Genomic DNA, 20,881 nt, shown 5'->3' with positions numbered 1-20,881 from the left:
TTTGGCTAGATCAGAGAGTATGGAAATTGGAATAATATATAATGAAGCAATAAAGGCAGGTTGGAGCCAGATTGTGAAGGAATTTAAAAGCTAAACATAGAAGTTTATATATATATTTATTCCAGAGCCCATAGGAATCTCCCAGAGCAGAGGAGTTATAAGGCCAAATCTTCTCCTTAAGAAAAATCACTTTTATAGCAGTGTGTAGGGCAGATTATAATGGTGAGATCCTTGAGGCAAGAGTTGATGAGTAGTCAGCCAGGTAGAAGGAGAACCAGGAGAGATGCATGTCACCAAAAGCCTCCAGAGGATGGAGCAGGGGTGGCCATCATGTAATGGGCTGAGATTTGAGCTGATGCACTGAGGTCCCAAGTACATGAGGCAGATAGTAATTGGGCTATACTCTATTAATATACATGATTGGATAAGAATGGTCCTGCCACTCTCCGTGATCCTGATGTTGTATAGGAAATGGATTTTGGTGGGTGGAGGCAGAGAGAGAGCGAGGAAGTGGGGAGAGATTGGGCTGGTTGAGACTTCCGTTGCTGGTTGTGTGGTGCTGGTGAGCTAGCTTCTTGACAGTGCACAATTGGCTTATCGCGATTCTCTTCCACCTCTGATCCTTCTTCACTGAGAATAAGACGATTTTTTCCTAACCTAATTTCCTGTCTCGTGCTGATCTTAAAATACCGATTAACTTTTGGCGCTAACGGGCACCCTAGTTCTCCTGGTCTACCTGGCGAGGTGCGGGGAGGGGCCGGGTGCTGGAATGGTACTGCCCTGGTGAGCACAGTGTACGGACCGCTTACAACTAGACGGTGCAGGGCGCCACGAAGCTTCGCTATGGCGATAACCGCTTAAGGAGAGCCTGCAGGGCCTGGTGGGCATACCCCCCCGGGCGCCGACCCAGGCTGCGCCCCCTAACACCCATTCGTGCCCCGCTTGGGGGCGAGCCACCAGGCCAAAGCCCTGGATTCGCTGGTGGCCGGATGGAAACGCACCTTCAAGGACAAGGTGCTCAATGCCGCCCTCAGGAACGCCTCGGCAGTGGTTATCTACAATGGTGAGCACAATCAGCAACAGCACCACCCGATATTTCTTGGGTCGTCTCCTTTGTTTCAAAGGTTCTTCGCCTCTGCGATGGACAAGGAATATGGCTCGTTAACCCATCTGATTCCTTCTCCACCTGTAGAGATACAAGCAAACCTCTCCCAAAGCAGTTAGCCTATCTGGTCCTTTCCATTCACCACTTTCCTTGGTCTCTCCACATCACCTGGCATTATCTAAAGATAGTGGAGTTGCAGATTGGACATGACCTTCCGTGGGTTATAAAACCTTCAGCCGGAGCCAGTGCATCTTTGTCAAAAATCAAGAAGTTAATAGTATAAAGAGCTAGATTTAGAAGTTCTCTAGGGTTACCTGTGGCTCCCCTTTCTTTTGTTTTGAGTAGTGTCTTAATATCTCTGTTTCTCCCTCTCCACTATTGCCTGTCCTTGAGGATTAAAAGTTATGCCTGTGGTGTGTAAATCTATACTGTGCACAAAAAGTGTGCAAAATGTTTCGAAATATAAGAGGACCATTTATTGTTTGGGCACACCCATAATGGCAAATGCTTGTATGAGGAATTCAGTGACCACTGGCTGTCTCTTTTGCTGCTGGCATTGCAAAGTGAATCCTGAAAAGTGTGTCTACAACATGGATGAAAGACAGACGACCAAAAGATTTATAATGGGTCAATCTATTTGCCAGATTTCATTGGGTCTCAAACCAAAGGGTTCTTCCTGGAGGCAGTGTAGGAGCGTGAGGAAGGCAAGCCTGCAGGCTTTACTATGCTCCTAGCTTCCTTTTGTTATTCAAATTGTAAACGTAAGCTTGAGCAGCCTGATGATATTTAGAATGAGATGCCTGAGCTTCTTGGAAAAGGGGTATTGACCAAATAGTTAGAAGGCTATCTGCCTTTGAATTGCCATCAAATATGGGACCAAGTCTACTATGAGAATGGACATGTAATATATAGATCTTACCTGGATGTTTTCACTTGCTCTTGAAGTTTCTTAAAGAGCTGAATATATTAGAGGCTGCAAATTTTATTTGGGCTGTGGCAATTTTTGTACCACACCTACTGAATAAGTCAATCAGATATTATATTTATGTCTCCTGGATAATAAGTAAAGAGCTAGAATGATCACAGCAATTCATTCTGCTGAGGGACTGAAAAGGAGTTCTGACTACTCTTTATAGTTAGATCATGAGAGTACACAGCACAAATATTATGTTTGGATGCATCCGTGAAGATTGTTGGTCCTGAAGAGGAACTTAAAACTTTTTCTTCAAGAGTCCATCGCCAATTATGTAATAGTCTAGTTATCTTTAATGGAGACCCATGTAAAAATTTGAGCCATGGTAATAAAATTTGCCACTCTGGATGGTTCACAACACACATTAATTTGTGTATTGGATAAAAGGTGTATATCTTATCAGGTCTTGTCCCAGATAATTGTATGCTCGCTTAGTGGCCTTTAATTACCCAGCCACAAGACTGGGTAGGTGTAAGGCTTTGATCTGGTTTGTGGAGGTTCACCCACTTCTATCACACTGTCTCCTTGATGAAGGACTGCTGTGGTTGCTCTTGTGTGGCAAAACTGTTATCTCCAAGGGCCTTTAGTGACTCTTTCAACCACATTGGATAAAGCCAGTTCAACTTCTCTCAAAGCCTCTGAGCTTCTTTTGTAAGCTGCGTGCTGAATTTAAAGCACTGTCTCCTTAAAATGTCAATATAACGGTTGTAACTGATAGGTAGTCAAGCCTAACACTGGTCGCATCCATTGGATATCTCCTATCAATTTCTGAAAATCATTCAATGTGTTTAGCTTTTCTGTTCTTAAGGAGAGTTTTTGAACTGTAAGCAGAACAAGTCACCAAGTATAGTCACTTGAGTTTATAATTAATTTTCAGCTAAAGGCTTTTATTTCATGTGGGGTCTCAAGAGCTGAAATTTTTTTATGCAAATTCAAGCCTAAGAAACCAAGAAAATTGGCAGTTTAGAATCTAGATTATAAGATTCTAGAAAGATAATACCTGAAGTCCCCACATGAATTAAGAAAGAACAAGATTTTTGTTTGTTTTAGAATCCTAACTTACTCAAATTCTTTGACAGATTATAGTCAAAAGAAAAAGTGAATAGAAGATTGCACCTTACAATACATACCTATTGACCTCTGTCCAAAATGGTTATGCGATTGAAATGATTTTACAATCACACAACTAATAAAACTATTGTTTTGGGCTTTTTATAGTCAAAATTATACAAGTTATTAATAAGACAAAGAAGGACTAGCCATTAAAATAGTGACAAAGTCCCTCCTTCTAAATTATGGGCTAAAGAAATTTATTCCATAAAACAGCATAGAATTAGCTTGCTTGTTTAGGTGAACTTTTAAAATATATGCAGTTTCTATTTCCATTAAAATTATTTTGACTGAAATTATCAAATGGAAAAAAAGAGTACTGTCTCAACACATCCACAAAGAATAAGTGTGGGACAAAATTGGGAGCTTGTACCACATGCAAAGTAGAGCTACCATGAACTGGCGTGAAAGAAACTTAGCAACTTTTTGGGTGAGAAAGGCAAGAAATTTATGTAATTGTGATGTTAGGCGTAACATCGTTTTAAATTATTTTGTCTTTTACTTAATAGACTTTTGGTTATAAGATGCAAACCTACTTACACCATGAGCACAAAAACTTTTTTTCTCAGATGTTGCTGATTGTGCTCACCATTGAAAGAGCGTGGCAGTTATGGCGTTTGACTCATGGACATCAAAGATTGTCGGACTTCAAAACCCTCAGGAATCATTGGATTCTCTGAGCCATAGGACTTGAAAACCCTCAGGAATCATTGGATTCTCTGAGCCATAGGACTTGAAAACTCTCAGGAATCATTGGATTCTCTGAGACAAAGGACTTGAAAACCCTCAGGAATCATTGGATTCTCTGAGACATAGGACTTGAAAACTCTCAGGAATCATTGGATTCTCTGAGACATAGGACTTGAAAACTCTCAGGAATCATTGGATTCTCTTAGAAATGATAAGACTGTTACAACACTTCAAAATCTGCTGGAATCATTGGATTCCCTAACACATAAAAAGACTTTTTCAGGACTTCAAAAACTCAGGGGGATCATTGGATTCCCCGACATGTGAAACAATGGACAATAGATTGGTTTTGGACTATCTCTTGGCTGCTGAAGAAGGTGTATGTGTGACTGTTGTTTACATACCCACCTTCTAGGACTTCTGGTGATCTTTTCCAACACCATGTTGATTTATATTGTTTGCTATTCTGCTACTTGTGTGTACAATTCATGTTTGTTACACCACATCGAGCCTGCACTGACTGAGGGGAGGGTCATCCCTAATAGCCTCTGCGTTATTGCTATGTGCTTGTGTAATACCTCCCATGCTGATGGGTTTGTGCATAATAAGACCCTTCAGCCCAGAAACCCGCTTAGCAACCTCCATTTCCCTTTGGTGCTTTTCATCTCCCTTCCTGAGATGTCAGGAGGGCGTGATCATCTCCTTTTAGTGCTTTCACCGCCTTTCCTGAGAAGTCAGGAGGCTGTGATCACCTCCTTTCGGTGCTTTCACCTCCTTCCCTGAGAAGTTAGGGAGGCTGTGATCACCTCCCTTGGGGCTCTGACCTCCCTGAGGAGTCAGGGATGGCATGACCACCGGTGTTCTAAAATAAAAGAAAGTGGGAAATGTAATGGGCTGAGATTTGAGCTGATGCACTGAGGTCCCAAGTAAATGAGGCTAGATAGTAATTGGGCTATACTCTATTAATATACATGATTGGATAAAGAATGGTCCCTGCCCACTCTCCGTGCAAGTCCTGATGTGTTGTATAGGAAATGACGATGTTGGTGGGTGGAGGCAGAGAGAGAGCGAGGAAGTGGGGAGAGATTGGGCTGGGTTCAAGACTCCAAGCTGCTGGTTGTGTGGCTGCTGGTCGAGCTAGCTTCTTGACTCAGCTGCACACATTGCTATCGCCGATTCTCTTCCACCTCCGATCCTTCTTCACTGAGAATAAAGACTGACAATTTTCCCCTAACCTGAATTCCTGTCTCGTGCTGATCTTAAAATACACGACCTTAACACCATCAGTATAAAATAGTAGAGAGGTCAAGCAGGATGAGGCCTGGGAAAAGAAAAGAAAAATTGGAAACTAAGATATTATTGCTAAATTTGGAAAGAAAATGGGAGAGAAAGAAAATGGACATGGTAAATATCCTCCTAGGAGTTTGGCAGAGAAATGGAAGAGAGATGTAGGATAATAATTTAAGGAGATACTAGGACCTAAGGAAGAAGTTTCTGCACTTTTTAAAAATGTGAGTGAAATTTGGGCTTTTGGGAGACAGTAAGGAATGAACGAGTAGATTGTGAGAAGTTGGCAAGAGAAAACTGAGAAAGACTATAGTCTATTGGAAAAGATGGTAGGATCAAGGGCATTTGTGATCTTGGCAAGAAGAAAGACCATCTCTTTGTCAGATAGATACTAACGGAAAGAAGCAGCAAATGGGGGAATGATATAAAAAGTTTTTGAGATAAAGAAAAAGGAAGCCAAAGTAGCTCAAGTCAGATGGCTTCAATTTTGCTGGTAAAATAAGAAGTAAGATCCTCAACTTTGGAGGAGGCTTAAGGAGACAATAGAAGGTTTGAGAAGATTTTTGTAGAGAAGGAGATATGGAAGCAATTAGGGAAAAACAAAAAGATTGACTTGCTTCAATGAGGGAATTGGGTAACATTACTTTATAATGTACTCAATCAACATAGCTCTGTGACTTCCTCCAGTTCTGTTCAGCAACATGTGAGTAGGATTGGAGGAGCCAGATGGTGAGAGTAATCCAGGACTGAGGCTTGACAAAGGGATGTGCAACAATAGCATAGGGATGCTAGGGATTGGATTACAGAGTACAATGTAGAGAGCTAGTATTAAATAGTTGAGATTGGAGGAGGAAAGTGAAATGAGATCAGGGAAATGGCCTTGGAAAGCACTTGAGAGAACCAAGAGAACATTGTACACAGTAATAACAAAATAATGTGATGATCAACTATGATGTACTTGGCTCTTTTCAACAATGTGATTCAAGTCACTTCCAATAGACTTGTGATGGAAAGTGCCATCCATATCCAGAGAGAGAGAGAAAGAGAGAGAGAGAGAGAGAGAGAGAGAGAGAGAGAGAGAGAGAGAGAATCTGTGGAGACTGAATGTGGATCACAGTATAGCATTTTCACTTTTTATTGTTTGTTTTCTTGTTTTTTCTCTCTCTCATGTTTTTCTTCTTTGATCTGATTTTTCTTGTGCAGCATGCTGAATATGGAAATATGTTTAAAATAATTGTACATATTTAACCTATATCAGATAGCTTGCTGTCTTAGTGAGAGAATGGAGAGAGGAGAGAGGTAAAAATTTGGGACACAAGATTTATATTGAAAACTATCTTTCCATGTATTTGGAAAAATAAAATATTAGTAAAAAAGAAAGCATTGAGAAAAGATCAATTTGGCTAATTTATAGAATGCTAGAAGAGAAGTAATATACAAAAATATGAAAAGGTAAATTAGAACCAGATTCTGTAGGAATTTGAATACATATAGAGCAATTTGTATTTGATCCTAAAACAGGAAAGCAGTAGAATTTTTACCATGCTGCTGCTTCTTCTTATCTTTATTTTATAAATTGAAATTAAGTATCAAGAGAGATCAAACTACTTATACAGAGGCACTCACCTAATAAGCAATCAATTGGGACATGAATTTGTAGTTTCTTATTGTAATATTCTTTCCATTAGATGATGATGGTGATGATGATGATTACAATCATGACATAATTTTCGGTGCTTTAGAGTTTACCAGTCCTTTTCATTGAACGAATCTTGTGAGATGGTATATGTATTATTATCATCCCCTTTTATGGATGCAAAAATTGAGCCATAAATTAGTGAAATATGGTTGCAGAAAATATGAATGGGGCAATGTGGTACAATGGAAAGTTTTTGATTTGGAATCCATGATAATTCAGGGCAGGAGCATTTATTAAGTGCTCACTTTGTCAATTCTCTGTCTGCCACTTACTTGGTAATAATTCATTTATCCTTCCTTTGAGCCTATATTATCACAGAGAAGATTGGACATTAAGGTCTTACCCATTTTATGGATCTTCTATGGCACAACTAGGATAAATAACAGTCTTTGTTATTTGGTTTAAACTGTTTTCACCTCTCAGAATGACAATTATTCTATCTGTTCCTCCCCTCACAGTCTCCTCTTATGCTTTCTAATTTTATAATTTCTAAATCCTTCTACCAACCTGGAAGGTGAGACAGCCTAAGAAGAAGTCAGCTGATATCAGCTTTTTTTGGTAACACTGAGGCGAAGTTGTCACACATACATTGGAGTGTAACAATCACTTTGAGGACTTTCCAGGCCTCCTACCCAGAAAGACCAAACAACGTAAATAAATCCTTTTATCCATGTCCAAGTGCCCCTTCCACATTCATCCACATTCATATGGAGCTTTTTTTAAGCTTTGCTCTAAATCAGCAAGTAAATCTTTTGCTGGTGTTAAAAAAAATTCACAACTGCTGAATTTATTAACGCATATGTATTTAATCCAGACAATTTTCATTTAAAATAACAAATGGGACCATTTAAAATGAACATGTTTTTGATCAAAGGACTCCTATTATCTAAAAAGCTGGTTTTCCAATAATGTTTGTTTGAGGGTGTGGAGATGGTATTTGTGGATTTATTAGTATTATAATTGTCTGTTTGTTTTTACTTTGAAGTTTTCTATTGCCCTCTGACTCATCAAATGGCAAAGATGTATTTTCCCTGTGTCTCTTAGTGTAACTCCATAATTCACCACAAGGATGGTAGCTGGGACAGTTTCACTCTGGGTATCACATTCTCAGGCATTATTGACAGACATGGAAACTGCCTTCATCTCTGCAGTTACAGAAGAGTAACAAGCAGAGTCAACTATCTGCTAGAGCAGCCTCTCTCACCCTGCCAAGTGCTCTACAGCAAGAGGTTAGAAAATAAAAGAACTCCAATAGTTCTTTAAGAGCCAGAATGATGTTTAATGTGAACAACATGAACACATAAGCCATTTAATGAAATAGAAAAGATAGCCATCTATCATTCAATCCTGAACTTTAAGGAATCAGGCCATCATCATTTTTTGTGAAATGCAATTAAATAATCATGTGCACATAGATACATAAGCAAAACACACATACATACACATATAATTACATAAATCAAAATCTTGCCTGACCAGCTATAGAACAACTATAAAAGCATGAAAATGTCATAAAAGCGTTGTATCACACTCTTCATAGTGAAAGAGCACTGTGTACTGTAAGGAAACCGACAGCAAATAGTAAAATCCTTTAGTGAAAAGTATCTTCTTGCTTATTGAATAACAAAAGAAAGACTGAAAGGAGGAGGACCAGCCATCTAAAATTCATTTGGGATTTCAGCTTTAAGCCTGAGTATCCTTTTCCTCAGCAAGCCCAGTGGTCAGGGTAGGGTTCAAACTTCAATCTAAAAGGGATCTCTAAGCAATTAATCACACAGCTCAGTGGGACAGGAAGGCTATAGTAGAACAGTGCAAGAGAAATAACTCTCAACCCTATATTTGTAGCAATTGAATCTGGGTTCAAATACCATTTCTTCCATTCAAATAAGTCACTTCTCTGGGCTTCATTTTCCTTATCTGTAAACCTAGAAGAGACTGACTGAACTGACTGAACTCTAGCTCTGCATTCAATACCAAGTCTATAATGCAAGGGAAGGAAATTATCTACAATAATCATTGATTAAGACCCTGTTTATTGTCTCTTGAAGGTGTTTTAGGAGGACTCCCATCTTGAAGAATTTTAGAGATTGCTAACCAAAATGACTTTAACAGTCACCCCAAAGTATGATAGAGCTATTCCTAAGGAGGAAAAAAAGATTCGATAGTTCATAGGAACCATAGCATCTCTCATGATTTAGAACAAGCTGCCAGCATCCGATGACTAAATGGCTACATTTTTATTAAATGAGTTCTGTCCCTTCATTATGAGTCATGTGTGGTCACTCTATGTGCCAGCACTAGGGGGTTTCTGCTTTCTTTTGGTGTGATCCTCCCCTGATAGAGAGAACTAGGACCTTTTCCCAAGCTCCTGAAACTCAACTCCAACTAGCCCTCTCCTACAGGAATTCCCCCATCCTCTTAAACAATAGCTTGGCAGATACCAAAACAACAAAAAAAATGGAAAAAGGAAAGGAAAAAAGACACTGAGGGCAGGGTCTTTTCATGTTAAAATGATTGGTGCCTGAAAATGGCAAAAAGAAGTTTTGAAGTTAAAATAAGCCTAATACATTACAGCTTTCTGTCTATTTTTCATAAGCAGGGAATGTAGCTCAGATGCTTCTGCAAATGGATTCTTCTCATCTTTCCCTCAAATCCCTTTAGTTCATAATGCCTTAGCAAAGTTGGGGTCTCTTCATCTCTCTCCCATTTATGTGTCATTCCCTTCCTACCAACCCCGACTCCCCACTATCCAGCAGTTCCTATCCATAGACTTATCAATTATTCAGTAATCAATATATCACCTCTTAATTATGCACAGTGGGATCAAAATCACAATAGTCTTTAAATGGGTAGGTGTTTTCATAGTTTAATTTGGTGACACTCATCCAATCAACCAAGAAGACACATGTTTTTGTAATTAATGTTCAAGAGAATTTTAAATTCAAGTAAGAACTAGAAGTGGACTGTGATTTCACTAGCATGGCATACTCCCTGGGGGAGAAAACCATTCTTGCTATTGCTAATGCAAATATGTACTTTCTCTGCAACTCATAGACTTTGAATATTGTCTACAATACAATACAATTGTCTGCAATATTGATGGATGCCTTGTCTAGATTCACCCAGTCACTGTGTATCAGGGTCAAAATATCAACTTAATTCTTCCTGGCTTCAAGACCAGCTCTCTATTCACTATGGCATTCTGCTAAACTTAAAAGTAGAACAAACTCATCAAGGATTAATGATGACTTATCCATAACCACCTGATCTACATAGTGAGTTTTTGCCTATGTATGTTTTATATAAGCTATATATTAAAACATTTTATTAGCATTATATAGCAGATAAAGTACAGGACTTGGTATCAGAAAAATATGTGTTCATATCTCACTTCCTATATTTAATAGCTGTAAAACCCTAGGAAAATTGCTTAATCTCTGTGTTCTTCAAGAAACTCCCTAGGCCTAACCACAAAGCCATTTACATTGATACAGAGGGCTCCTAATTCCAATGAAGTCAGAAATTCTCAACATAAATTACACCTCCATGTAATAGTTCTTGAAATATCATCACTTTAGTATGATTGAGAAAGTAGATCATATTCTAGGAAACAATTTAAAGAATAAATAAATAGATCAGAACAATTTTGGATCTTTCTCATAAATCCTAAATTCTTGCTTTTTTTCTTTCACACAATTGTCATTGACAAATCCAAGATTATCTGAGAATGTAACTATTAAAAAATTTTAAGGTCAATAGCACTTAAGGAAATCAATGTGAAATGAAAATATATTAGCTCTCTTATGTAATACAACAAACATTTATTAATCACCTACTGTGTGCCAGTGACTAGACTGAATGATGGGGACACAATTAAAAAAGGAAAAAAAGAAAAATAGTTCCTGCCCTCAAAGAGCTTACAATCTAATGGAAGAATGAGTGGGGGAGGGATATATACAAAAAGGAGCTGAAAAAGAGTGAGGTGACCAAATGCATAATAGATTAAGCCTGAAAAATCAAGTTTTTTCCCTGTATAAAGGGAGGCATTGGGAGGAGTTTGGTACACTACCCACCAGTCCTCTGATCACAGGGGAGAGGAGGCTGAGGGAAGTGGTGTTAGTGAAGTCTTAAGTTAGCAGTTTGGTGATGAGATTAGGGATGATGAATTTAACCTGGAGGGAATCTTGTTCCTGAACTTGAAATCAAGCAGAGTATCATCTTCATCATAAAATATAGATAAAAATACTACTTGCCTCCCAGGGTTGTAAGAATCAATTCAGATGATAATTATAAAGTGTTTAGTATATCACCTAGCATATAAATATAATATGAAGTGATATACTATAGAAAAATATATAGTAACTACAAGACAGGCGCTATTTGTTTTATAAATGAAGAAACTAAGGTAAACAGACCTTAAGTGACTTGCCAAAGTCACCTAGTTAATAAATATTTAAGGATGGATTTAAACTCGAGTCTTCCTGAGTCTATACCCAGAACTCTATACACTGAACTACTTTGCTGTCTTTGAGCATAATAGTTGAGTTCCATGATGTTATACTTGAATCATAAGAAAAATTTAAATTATATTCTATATATTTTATTTGAAATTTCAAAGAAAATATGACATTTTAGAAATGTTTTATTATTTTATACTTAGAAATATTTTATCTACTATCTATATTTAGATATATCTATCTATATTTAGAAATGTTTTATCTAAAATCATTAAAATATTTCCAAGTATTGTGTTCTAAATTGACATCTTACTAAATGGCTATATATAAATATATGTGTTGATCTATAACAATAATCTTTGAAGATTTTGGATCATATATTGCTATTAGTAAATAAGTTTTGATCAAGCATCTCCAATGGGTGTATGTGTATTTATAAATTACATATATATACTATGTATTCTATATATTATAAAAGATACATAAAATAGAAATAAAAAGGATAAAGTAAGTAACATTTTTAAACTCTTAATTCCTTTGTTAGTAATGTCCAAGATCCCTTTGCTCTGATTAAATTATTATTACTATTAATATTTTAGCTGAATTTTTTCACCTTTTAAAAATCATACTTTTAACATCTTGGGTTAAAGTGATTGCATCTGGCTCTAAATTTGGTTTATTTTGATACTTGGTTTTAAGGACTCATAAATAAATAAGAAATATCACAAAGATATAATATCCAAATGAAGACTGACAGCATTTACAAATCACAATATTCATTGTTCAATCCTATTTGCCACTCAAGTAAAGGTTTCTGTTAAAATCAAGCTATTAAATTCCCAACTTCCCTAATGTTAGCTAATTGTTCCTACAAACTAATCTGGAAGTTTAAGTTATTATGTTAAGTATTTGACAAGTAAGTTTAAAAATCTTTGGAAAATATTTAAATAGATTAAAATATTCTGTTTCTAAGGGTTTTTAAAATGTAAGATATGAGGGTTTTTACAGATGACATACCTACTTCATTTTCAGTAGCAAAAGCTTATATTGTAAATGTGGTTTTCTAATCATGATGATTTCATGCTATCATTACCTATTAAGGCACAATATATATTTTATAGTAAGCTTCATCTCTAATGATAGCTTATGTAAATTTACATTTCAAATAATCTCAATAATTTCTCTTTTTTGACAAATCCTGGGAAGGTCTGATTGGATCATTATTATTTTTATTTAACATACATGTTTTTATTTAATGTACCCAATAACAAGTTCCTAGCACATGGAAATGTCAATTCTATCATTTTCTTGTTTGCTTATGTTTGCAATATTAATATGCTCTTCAACTTTTAGTTTCTTTATAGGAATATTAGTGAGCCAATACTTCATGAAGCTTACTTTTTGGTTTTTGATTAGCATAAAAAGATGGGTTGGTCACATCATAAGAGGGAGAGGTGACAAGTGGACAGGCAGACTGTATCACTGGTACCTTCAACTTAAAAACAGGCCTCTAGCATATTGAATGAACCCTATGTAGTAAATTTTTGGGAAGATAGACAGTCTCACAGAATAGACAGACATAGATGTGTTATCTTGTATGTTTTTGAAAGCAACTGCTAAATTGATGAAATCCCAGATCCATTTGAGAATTTAAACAATTTAGTTAAAAGGAAAGAAAGTCACCCATAAATTCAACTAACTGGGCACACAAGTTCAGTTCACTAAAAAATCATGAAAGTTGGTAAGAAGATTGGAAAGTTGTAAAGGAATTTAAAAGCCAGACAAAAAATTTTATATTTGATTCTGAAAATAATAAAGTAATCACTGAAGTTTATTGAGAAGGCTATCATATAGTCGAACCTTACTTTGGCACCTGAGTGAAGGTGAATTAGGTAATGAGCCTAAATGACTGGTAAGATGGTGGCTTCTTCAACAGTAATAGTTTAGAAGTGGGAAGTGTTTGAAGGAAAATATAATGAGTTCTGTTTTGAATATGTTGAGTTTGAGGTGTCTACAGGATATTCAGTTCAAGATATCCAGTGGGCAGTTGAAAATGAGAGAACAGTGGTCAGGAGAGACGCTAAGACTATAAATAAATCTGAGAATTATCTGCATAGAGACGACAATAGAATCAATGGAAGCTTATGAGATCACCAAGTGAGAGTCTAAAGGGGAAAGAGTAGAGCTCTCAGGACAGACTCTGGGGCAACAACTGTGGCAAGATATAAATGGAGACTCAACAAAGAAGACTGAGAAGTCCTCAGTCAGGTAGGAGGAAAACTAGGAGAGGGCAGCCTCATAAAAATCTAGAAAGGAGAAAAATTCAGAAGGAAATAGTCAACAGTGTCAAAGAGTTAGAAAAGATTGGACTGAGAAAATTCCGTTGTATTTGTCACTTAGTCAATCATTAATAACCAGAGAAAGAAATAAAATCTTCAGTTAAATGATGAGATTAGAAGCCAGATTGCAGAAGGTTTAGAACAGAGTATAAAAAGGGAAAGTAGACACAATTGTATATCATTTATTCAATGAATTTAGGTAAGAAGGGAGAAAAATCAACAATGATAGCTAGTGGGGATGAATGGATCAAATGAAAGTGTTGGGTTTGGGTTTTGGTGTTTTGGTTTTGGTTTAGGTTTGGGGTTTGGGTTTTGTTTGTTTGAGGATTGGAAAGCCATTAACCTGTTTGTAGGCAGCAGAGGAAAGCCATTAGAAAGGAAAAGATTAAAAATTAAAGAATGGGTACGATAAAAGGATCAATCCGTGGAAGAAAGCAGAAATGAATGTAGCCACTTGTACATGTAAAGAAAGGGGTTTGCCTTGGCAAGAAGAAGAGCTGTACCATGCCAGGCAGGATGAAGGAGGAGATAGTGATCTCCTAAGACAGAAAGAGCTTATATGACTTGGAATTTTGTTATCAACATGAGAAGACTTTGCCAACAGAGCTCATTGGAGAAAAATGTATACTTTATAAAACCTAATAGCACCAGAACAGTGGCCAAACTATTTATCATTTAGATATCTAGCAAAGTGTTTGCAATATATGCAAATGTATATTATATATGTATAACTTATTGTGGCTTCAATAGCAGTTCTTTAGGCATATAAACCACTAAGAGGGAGCTACATCTGTGGGTATCTAGGAAGAAAATCATAATATTTACATAGGAATAAGGACTGGTACTGTGAACCTGCATAAAAGAAAATTCCCTGTACCAATGCAGTTTAGCATCATTTTTTAAATTTATCATTTTAGAGTGTTGCCTGGGGGCACTGAAAGTATAAGTGACTCTTTCCCAGGATTACACAGCTGGTCTATATCAGAGATGAAGTTTGAATGCAGTTCTTTCCTGGCTCTAAGATTGGCTCCCTATCCACTCTGCCAGGCTTGTTTTCAATATTTACATACCCACATGGATTTACAGAATTTATTCTCTGAAATTTGCTTTGAAAATCTCTTCAAATTCACTGTTGTCTTTTTGACTGTTAATAATTAGATTTGGAAAATGTAATCTTGTTTATTTTGATTATAATTTGTACTTATTAAAGGAACAGCATAAAATCAAGATACCTAAGTGCCCATTTCTTCAGTAGAGCCGGCATAGTTCCTAATAGCCAAATTTTTATTTATCAGTGGTAATGAGAGTTCACAGATAATATAGACAATTTCATTTGGCTAAAAGTTTCAACATCACCCTCCCATTCCCACCACCACCAAATCTTTCATTATAAATATCAACAAATGCCATAATGGACTGGCTTAAGGTTTGCTTCCTTTCTCCCTACCAATACCTATTATGTCCAAGATAGTTCCAGTCACTAGCTATTCAAACATAGATCAAAGTTGGTGTATTGTTGTAATGTTCTTTGTTCTGTTTTCTTGGGGTCTCTGGGAGCAGCTTTCTTTTCAGGAGAGTAATCACCCCAAAAGTAGCCAGGGGTTAAAATCCAAATCTTTTATTATCTCTTTCAAAGCCTTGTCTCCTTTCCTGGGCCCCAGTTAGCTTTCTTATAGTCCAGATTCTTTATTATCTCCTTCCCTGGGCAGGGCAGCTTTCTGGAGAGCCTTTCAGACTGCATTAGTCTCAGTGAAAAAATGCAAGAGGAGAGTCTGCCACCAGTAACCTGACTGATGATAGAATGAATGTCTATCCTTGGTTAGGAACACAGGGGATATACTTGAGGACCAGGATTCAAACTCTTAACTCTATGTGTAACATGAATTTGGCAAGCCATTTGACATCTCTCAGCTTCTCTCTTTTTAAAAATAGTATTTTATTTTATCTTCCCAAATATATACACATAAATATGTGTATAGTTTTTAATATTCATTCTTGTAAGACTTTGTGTTCTAATTTTTTTCTCCTGCTCCCTCATTTACTTTCCCCCTTACCAAAACAACAAGCTATCTGATATAAGTAAAACATGTGCAATCCTTTTAAACAAATTTCCATATTTATAATGTATAAGAAAAATAAAACCAAAAGAGGAACATTAGAAAGTAAACAAGTAAGCAAAAAAGGTAAAAGCACTATGCTTTGATCCATATTCAGTCTCCATAGTTCTCTCTCTGGATGTGTTGGCAGTTTCCATCTCAAGTCTGCTGGAATTGTCTTGAATCAATGCATTGCTGAGAAGAGCCAAGTCTATCACAGTTGATCATCACAAAAATTTGCTGTCCTGTGTACCATGTTCTTCTGGTTCTGCTTGCTTACTGATGCTTCACTAAGCATGTGTGTTCATGTAAATCTTTCTGAAATCTGTCTGCTCATCATTTCTCAGGGAACAATAATATTCTATAACATTCATATACCATAACTTGTTCAGCCCAGCTAATTGACATCCACTCAATTTTTCAGTTCCTTACCACTACAAAAATTTCTGGTTCAAACATTTTTACACATGTGGGCTCTTTTCTCTCTTTTATGATCTCTTTGGGATACAGATCCAGGAGTGACACTACTCAGCTTCTCCATGAGGGGAGTGAATGATCCCTAAGCTTCCTTCCATTTTGAAATTATAAGACCTCTTTGGTTACAACCCATATAGAAGCTAAACAAAAAAAAGAATCTACAAGGTTGTAAAATTAGAAATACAAGGGTCTTTGGATGCTCTTGAGTGTAATTCCCCTCATTTGATAATGAGGAAACAAGAGAAGTGACTGGTCCAGAGTCACATAATAACTGCTTGAGTTAGAATTCTAACCCAGGTCTTTCATACTTCTATTCCAGCACTCTGTTCTATCCACTATACCATGCTGCTTCTCAAATAAATTATAGATGATGTAAAAAGACAATGGAAAGATTGTGGATCATAAGATCTTTGGTGTAGAATTGGAGGATAACTCAAAAATCATATAAAAGAATTTATTCATTTTACAGATGAAGAATTTGAGGACCCAGAGAGGAGAAATTATTTATTCAGGGTTGTCTAAATAGTAAATAGCCAAGCCAGACACAAGAGCAAGAAATAAGGAATCACAATGCTTTAGCAATTGACTAAGTAGGAATTTGAGGGAGAAAGGATAGATCAATGTGATTATTAGAATGAAAAGCAGGGTGACTGGAGAGATGGGGTTCCATTAATGGAAATAAGGAAGTCAAGGGAGGGTGCAGAATAGAATACAAGAATTGTAGGGGCATAGAATCCTGATTAAGGACTTGTAGAATGAGAAGATGATGAAAGAAGAGATATTGAGCAAACACTATTTTCTTTCTTGGAAATGAAGAAAAAAGAAAAAGTGAATGGTAAAGCTTGAAGGTCTAGTGCTGTCAAAAAAAATCTCTTTTTTTAAAAAAAGCTATTTTGGGATCAAGAGGAATATTTAAGAAAGAAAGGGAGTCAACATTTGTTTAGAGCCTGTTTTGAGCTAGTACTGTTAAGTGCCTTTTTTTTTATTTACAAATATTATCTCATTTCAACCTCACCTTGGGAGGTAGAGTGCTATTATGATCCACGTTTTATAACTGAAGAAATTGTTAAATGACTTGCCCAGGATCACACAGCTAGTAAGTATATGGAATTAGATTTGTATTTAGGAATTTCTGACAGTAAATCTAGTAGTTTATTCACTGAGCCACCTCACTATTTCAAAAAAAAGGCATGACAGCTCACAATGTCATTCACCTGTTCCCAAAGCTTCAATGATTGCTTCTTTTAGAATAAAATGTGAAAAGTTCAGTCTAGCATTGAAAATTTATCTCTAACTTACCTTTTCATATTTCTTCCTTTTAAAGACCCAGTTTTAGTTAAGCTGATTTATTTGCTGTACCCTGAATTCAGCATTCTATTCCCCACATCCATGATTTTGCCCATAATGTTCTGCATGCCAGAAATGTTCTCCTTTCTCATCTTTTAGAATTATTGGTAGAGAGGGGAGAAGTGTTGGGGAGGAAATGAGGAAGTAAATAAGCATTTGTACCATTCATTATGCTGAGAGGTTTACAAATGTAATATTTTATTCTCCCAACAATTGTGAGGTAGATACTATTACAATTCCCCTTTTACAGTTGAAAAAACTGAGGCAGACAATTCCGTGACTTATCCAGGGGGACACACAGCTAGTAGGAGTTTGAGGCGAGATTTGAACTCTAATTAATATTCCTGACTCCAGGTCCAGCACTCTCTCCACTGACCACTTAGCTGGTCTTAATTTCCTTCAAGGCTTAGCCTCCCTGTAGTCTTTCCTAATCTCTTATATTGATAATGTTGCTTCCTTTTTCAAATAATTTTGTTTTTATTTATCTATTTACATATTATATACCTCACTGGAATGTATGCTTCCTGAAGGGAGAGACAATATTTGAGGGGTTTTTTAATTTTATATCTATAGTTCCTAGCAAAGTGCCTTGCAATATAGCAAGTGTGCAATAAATATTTATTATTGATTTGGATTTCTGAACTTGTCTGCAAAACTGGAGAGTAGGAGACATGGCACAAGATTGGAGAAAGTCAAAGTGGTCTGAATTTATAAAAAGGAAAGAGGGTGGAATTTGCAAACTATAAGCTAGTAAGTTTAAATGTAATTAACTAAAAATTCTAGAATATATTACTGAAGAAAACACTTTTCAAAGTTTAGAAACAAAGCAGTGATCTTTTAACATCAACATGGCTTCATCAAGAAGAAGTTGTGACAAACTAAATTTATTTTCTCATCAAATAGGGTTACATGATTAGAATTTCAGAATGATGGTAGAGATAGTATCCATAAAATCCAGCAGCATATTTGGCAAATTCTATTGGAAAAGGTGGAGCTGCATAGATTTGATGATAGCATAATATTTGGAACTGGTTGAATGATTGATTCCAGTCATTTATGGCTTAGAGGGAAGTTTCTAATGGAATACCTCACAAACTGCCTCAGGCTCTGTGCTGTTTAATATTTAATCAAAGATTTGGTTTGAGAGCATAACTGACATGATTATCAAATTTCCACATGCCACAAAGCTGGAAAAGATAGCTAACACAGAAGGACATAGGTTCAAAAAGGTCTCAACAGACTAGAACAATAGGTCACCTAAATGATGATATTTGGATTTTTTTTAAATCAAATTCATAAGTACAGGTGAGTCACAGGCATGGGAAGATTAAAAGCAATTAAAAAAACATTATAATGAAAGCTTTGAGTTCAAAAAGATAAGCATTCACTAAAAAAGATGCTGGTTGTACCGCTATGCTTTTACCCTGGTAAAATCTGGAACACTGTATTTGGTTTTTGACTTTTATTTTAGGAAATACATTGATAAGTTGGAGTATATAGAAAAAGGCAATTGAGCTAATGAAAGAATGAAAAACTATGTGATACAAAGACTGATTGAAAGAACTGAGAAGAAACTGAGAACTAGAGAAGAGAAGATTTAGAGAGAGAATAACTGTTTTCAAATATTTTAAGGGATGTCATGTCATAGGTTTGGACTTACTCTGATTGACTCCAGAGAGCAAACCTAGGAGCAATTAGTAGAAATGGTAGACAGCCAGATTCATACTTGAATTAAGAGGGAAAATTTTCCTAACAATTACAACTGTTCCAAAATTAATTGGGTTGCCTCTGGAAAGTGTGGTTTCCTCCTTAATAAATGTCTTTAAATAAAAATTGTTTGAGGTGATATAGAGGGGATATATTATAATATATGACCCTTCTAAGATTGAGATTTTTTATTTTTTATTCAAAGGTGAAGACCTTATTAAGGGTCAATATTGGTTAGGGAGGGAAATAAGAACAAAAAAATAGAATTTGGAATTATAGAATCCAAATGAGAAGCAAGTCAGTGGAAAGGCAGAGGAAAAGATTATGGTCAAAGAGAGAGATTTCAGAGTTCAAGATTTTGGAAATGGAATTTTTTTTAGTATAATAAGATTGAAGTTATGGCCAAGTTGGTATGGAGCTAAAGTAAAGTGAAGATAGAAGTCATGGGATCTAAAGAGTTTTAAAGAATTATAAGAACAAACTAATAGGCTATCAAAATGAATCTTGAAGAATTGAGGCAGGGAAGAAGGAGACAAGAATACTGAGTCAAGGAGTAAAACCAAAGAATTGTTCATCAATCAGCAACATTAATTAAGCAGTTGATGCTGCAGATTGTGCTAGATGCTGCAGATTCAGAGATGAAAAAATAGTTCTTGCTTTCAAGAAGTTTATAATTTCATCAGAGGAAACAATACATATATTGTAAATACAGACTACAAGTAAACAGAAAGTAATGCTGGAAACAGAATGCAGAGTATCAAGGCATGGGTAGGTAGATGAGAGAGAGGAAAAGGTGAGGGTAAAATCATTCTCAAACACGGTGAGAGAGGCAGAATATATAGTATAGTAGTTAAAAGGCTAGCCTTGAGATCATGAAAAGCTAAGCTCCAGTTCTGTCTCTATTACTTAATTAGTTGTGTGAGCATGAACAAGTCACAAAGTCACAAGGTCCCCAGTCAACTTTCCAAGGCATAATCATGGATAAATTAAGTTGTATTTGTGGAAGGAATTTCCCTATAATCATAGATCTGAGCCAAAGTAAGGGGGAGGGGAGAGAAGGGAAGCACAGAAATTAAATGATCAGTCTTTGAATTGGAATCACAGGACTTAGAGCTATAATAGGCTTTAAAGGATCAGCTTATTCATTTTATGAATGAATAACTTGAAACCTAGAAAGGAAATGTCACTTACCTTTAGTTATACAAATAATAAGTAACAGAACTGCAATTGAACCCAGTTTTTCCTACTCCATATCCAGCATTCCTTCTACTCCAGGATTTCTTAGCCTGAATAGGGCCCATGAAGTTGTTTGGTTTTCTTTTTAAATATCGCAATAACAATATTTCAATATAATCATTTCCCTTTACAATCCTATGTATTATATGCATTTAAAAACATGATGCTTAGAAGAGATACACAGGGGGCAACTAGGTGGTGCAGTGGATAAAACACCAGCTCTGAGTTCAAATCTTCTCTCAGACCCTTAACAATTCCTAGCTGTGTGACCCTGGGCAAGTCATTTAACTTCAATTGTCCCAGGAGAGAGAGACAGAGAGAGAGAGAGAAGGAAAGAGGGAAGGAGAGAGGGAGAGAC

At 36.4% G+C, this 20,881-nt stretch overlaps 1 protein-coding gene across 6 annotated transcripts in view; it reads left to right on the top strand.

Annotated features, from left to right (window-relative positions):
- Positions 1–20,881, top strand: part of PHACTR1 (phosphatase and actin regulator 1) — a 622,984-nt gene that overhangs the window by 180,253 nt on the left and 421,850 nt on the right. The window contains exon 1 of one of the 6 annotated variants that reach the window (XM_023496333.2): positions 12,943–13,589. The exons of the other annotated variants lie outside the window; for them this stretch is intronic. Coding sequence (XP_023352101.1) covers positions 13,550–13,589 — 40 coding nt within the window. The 5' untranslated portion in view covers positions 12,943–13,549. Of the gene's footprint in view, positions 1–12,942; positions 13,590–20,881 lie in introns of those variants that run through there. 6 annotated transcript variants of the gene reach the window in all.

Source organism: Sarcophilus harrisii, chromosome 1, assembly GCF_902635505.1.
Source record: "Sarcophilus harrisii chromosome 1, mSarHar1.11, whole genome shotgun sequence".
In the NCBI taxonomy this organism is placed as follows: domain Eukaryota; kingdom Metazoa; phylum Chordata; class Mammalia; order Dasyuromorphia; family Dasyuridae; genus Sarcophilus; species Sarcophilus harrisii.
Note: the sequence above shows the minus strand (reverse complement) of the source record. Positions and strands in the feature narration are given on the sequence as shown.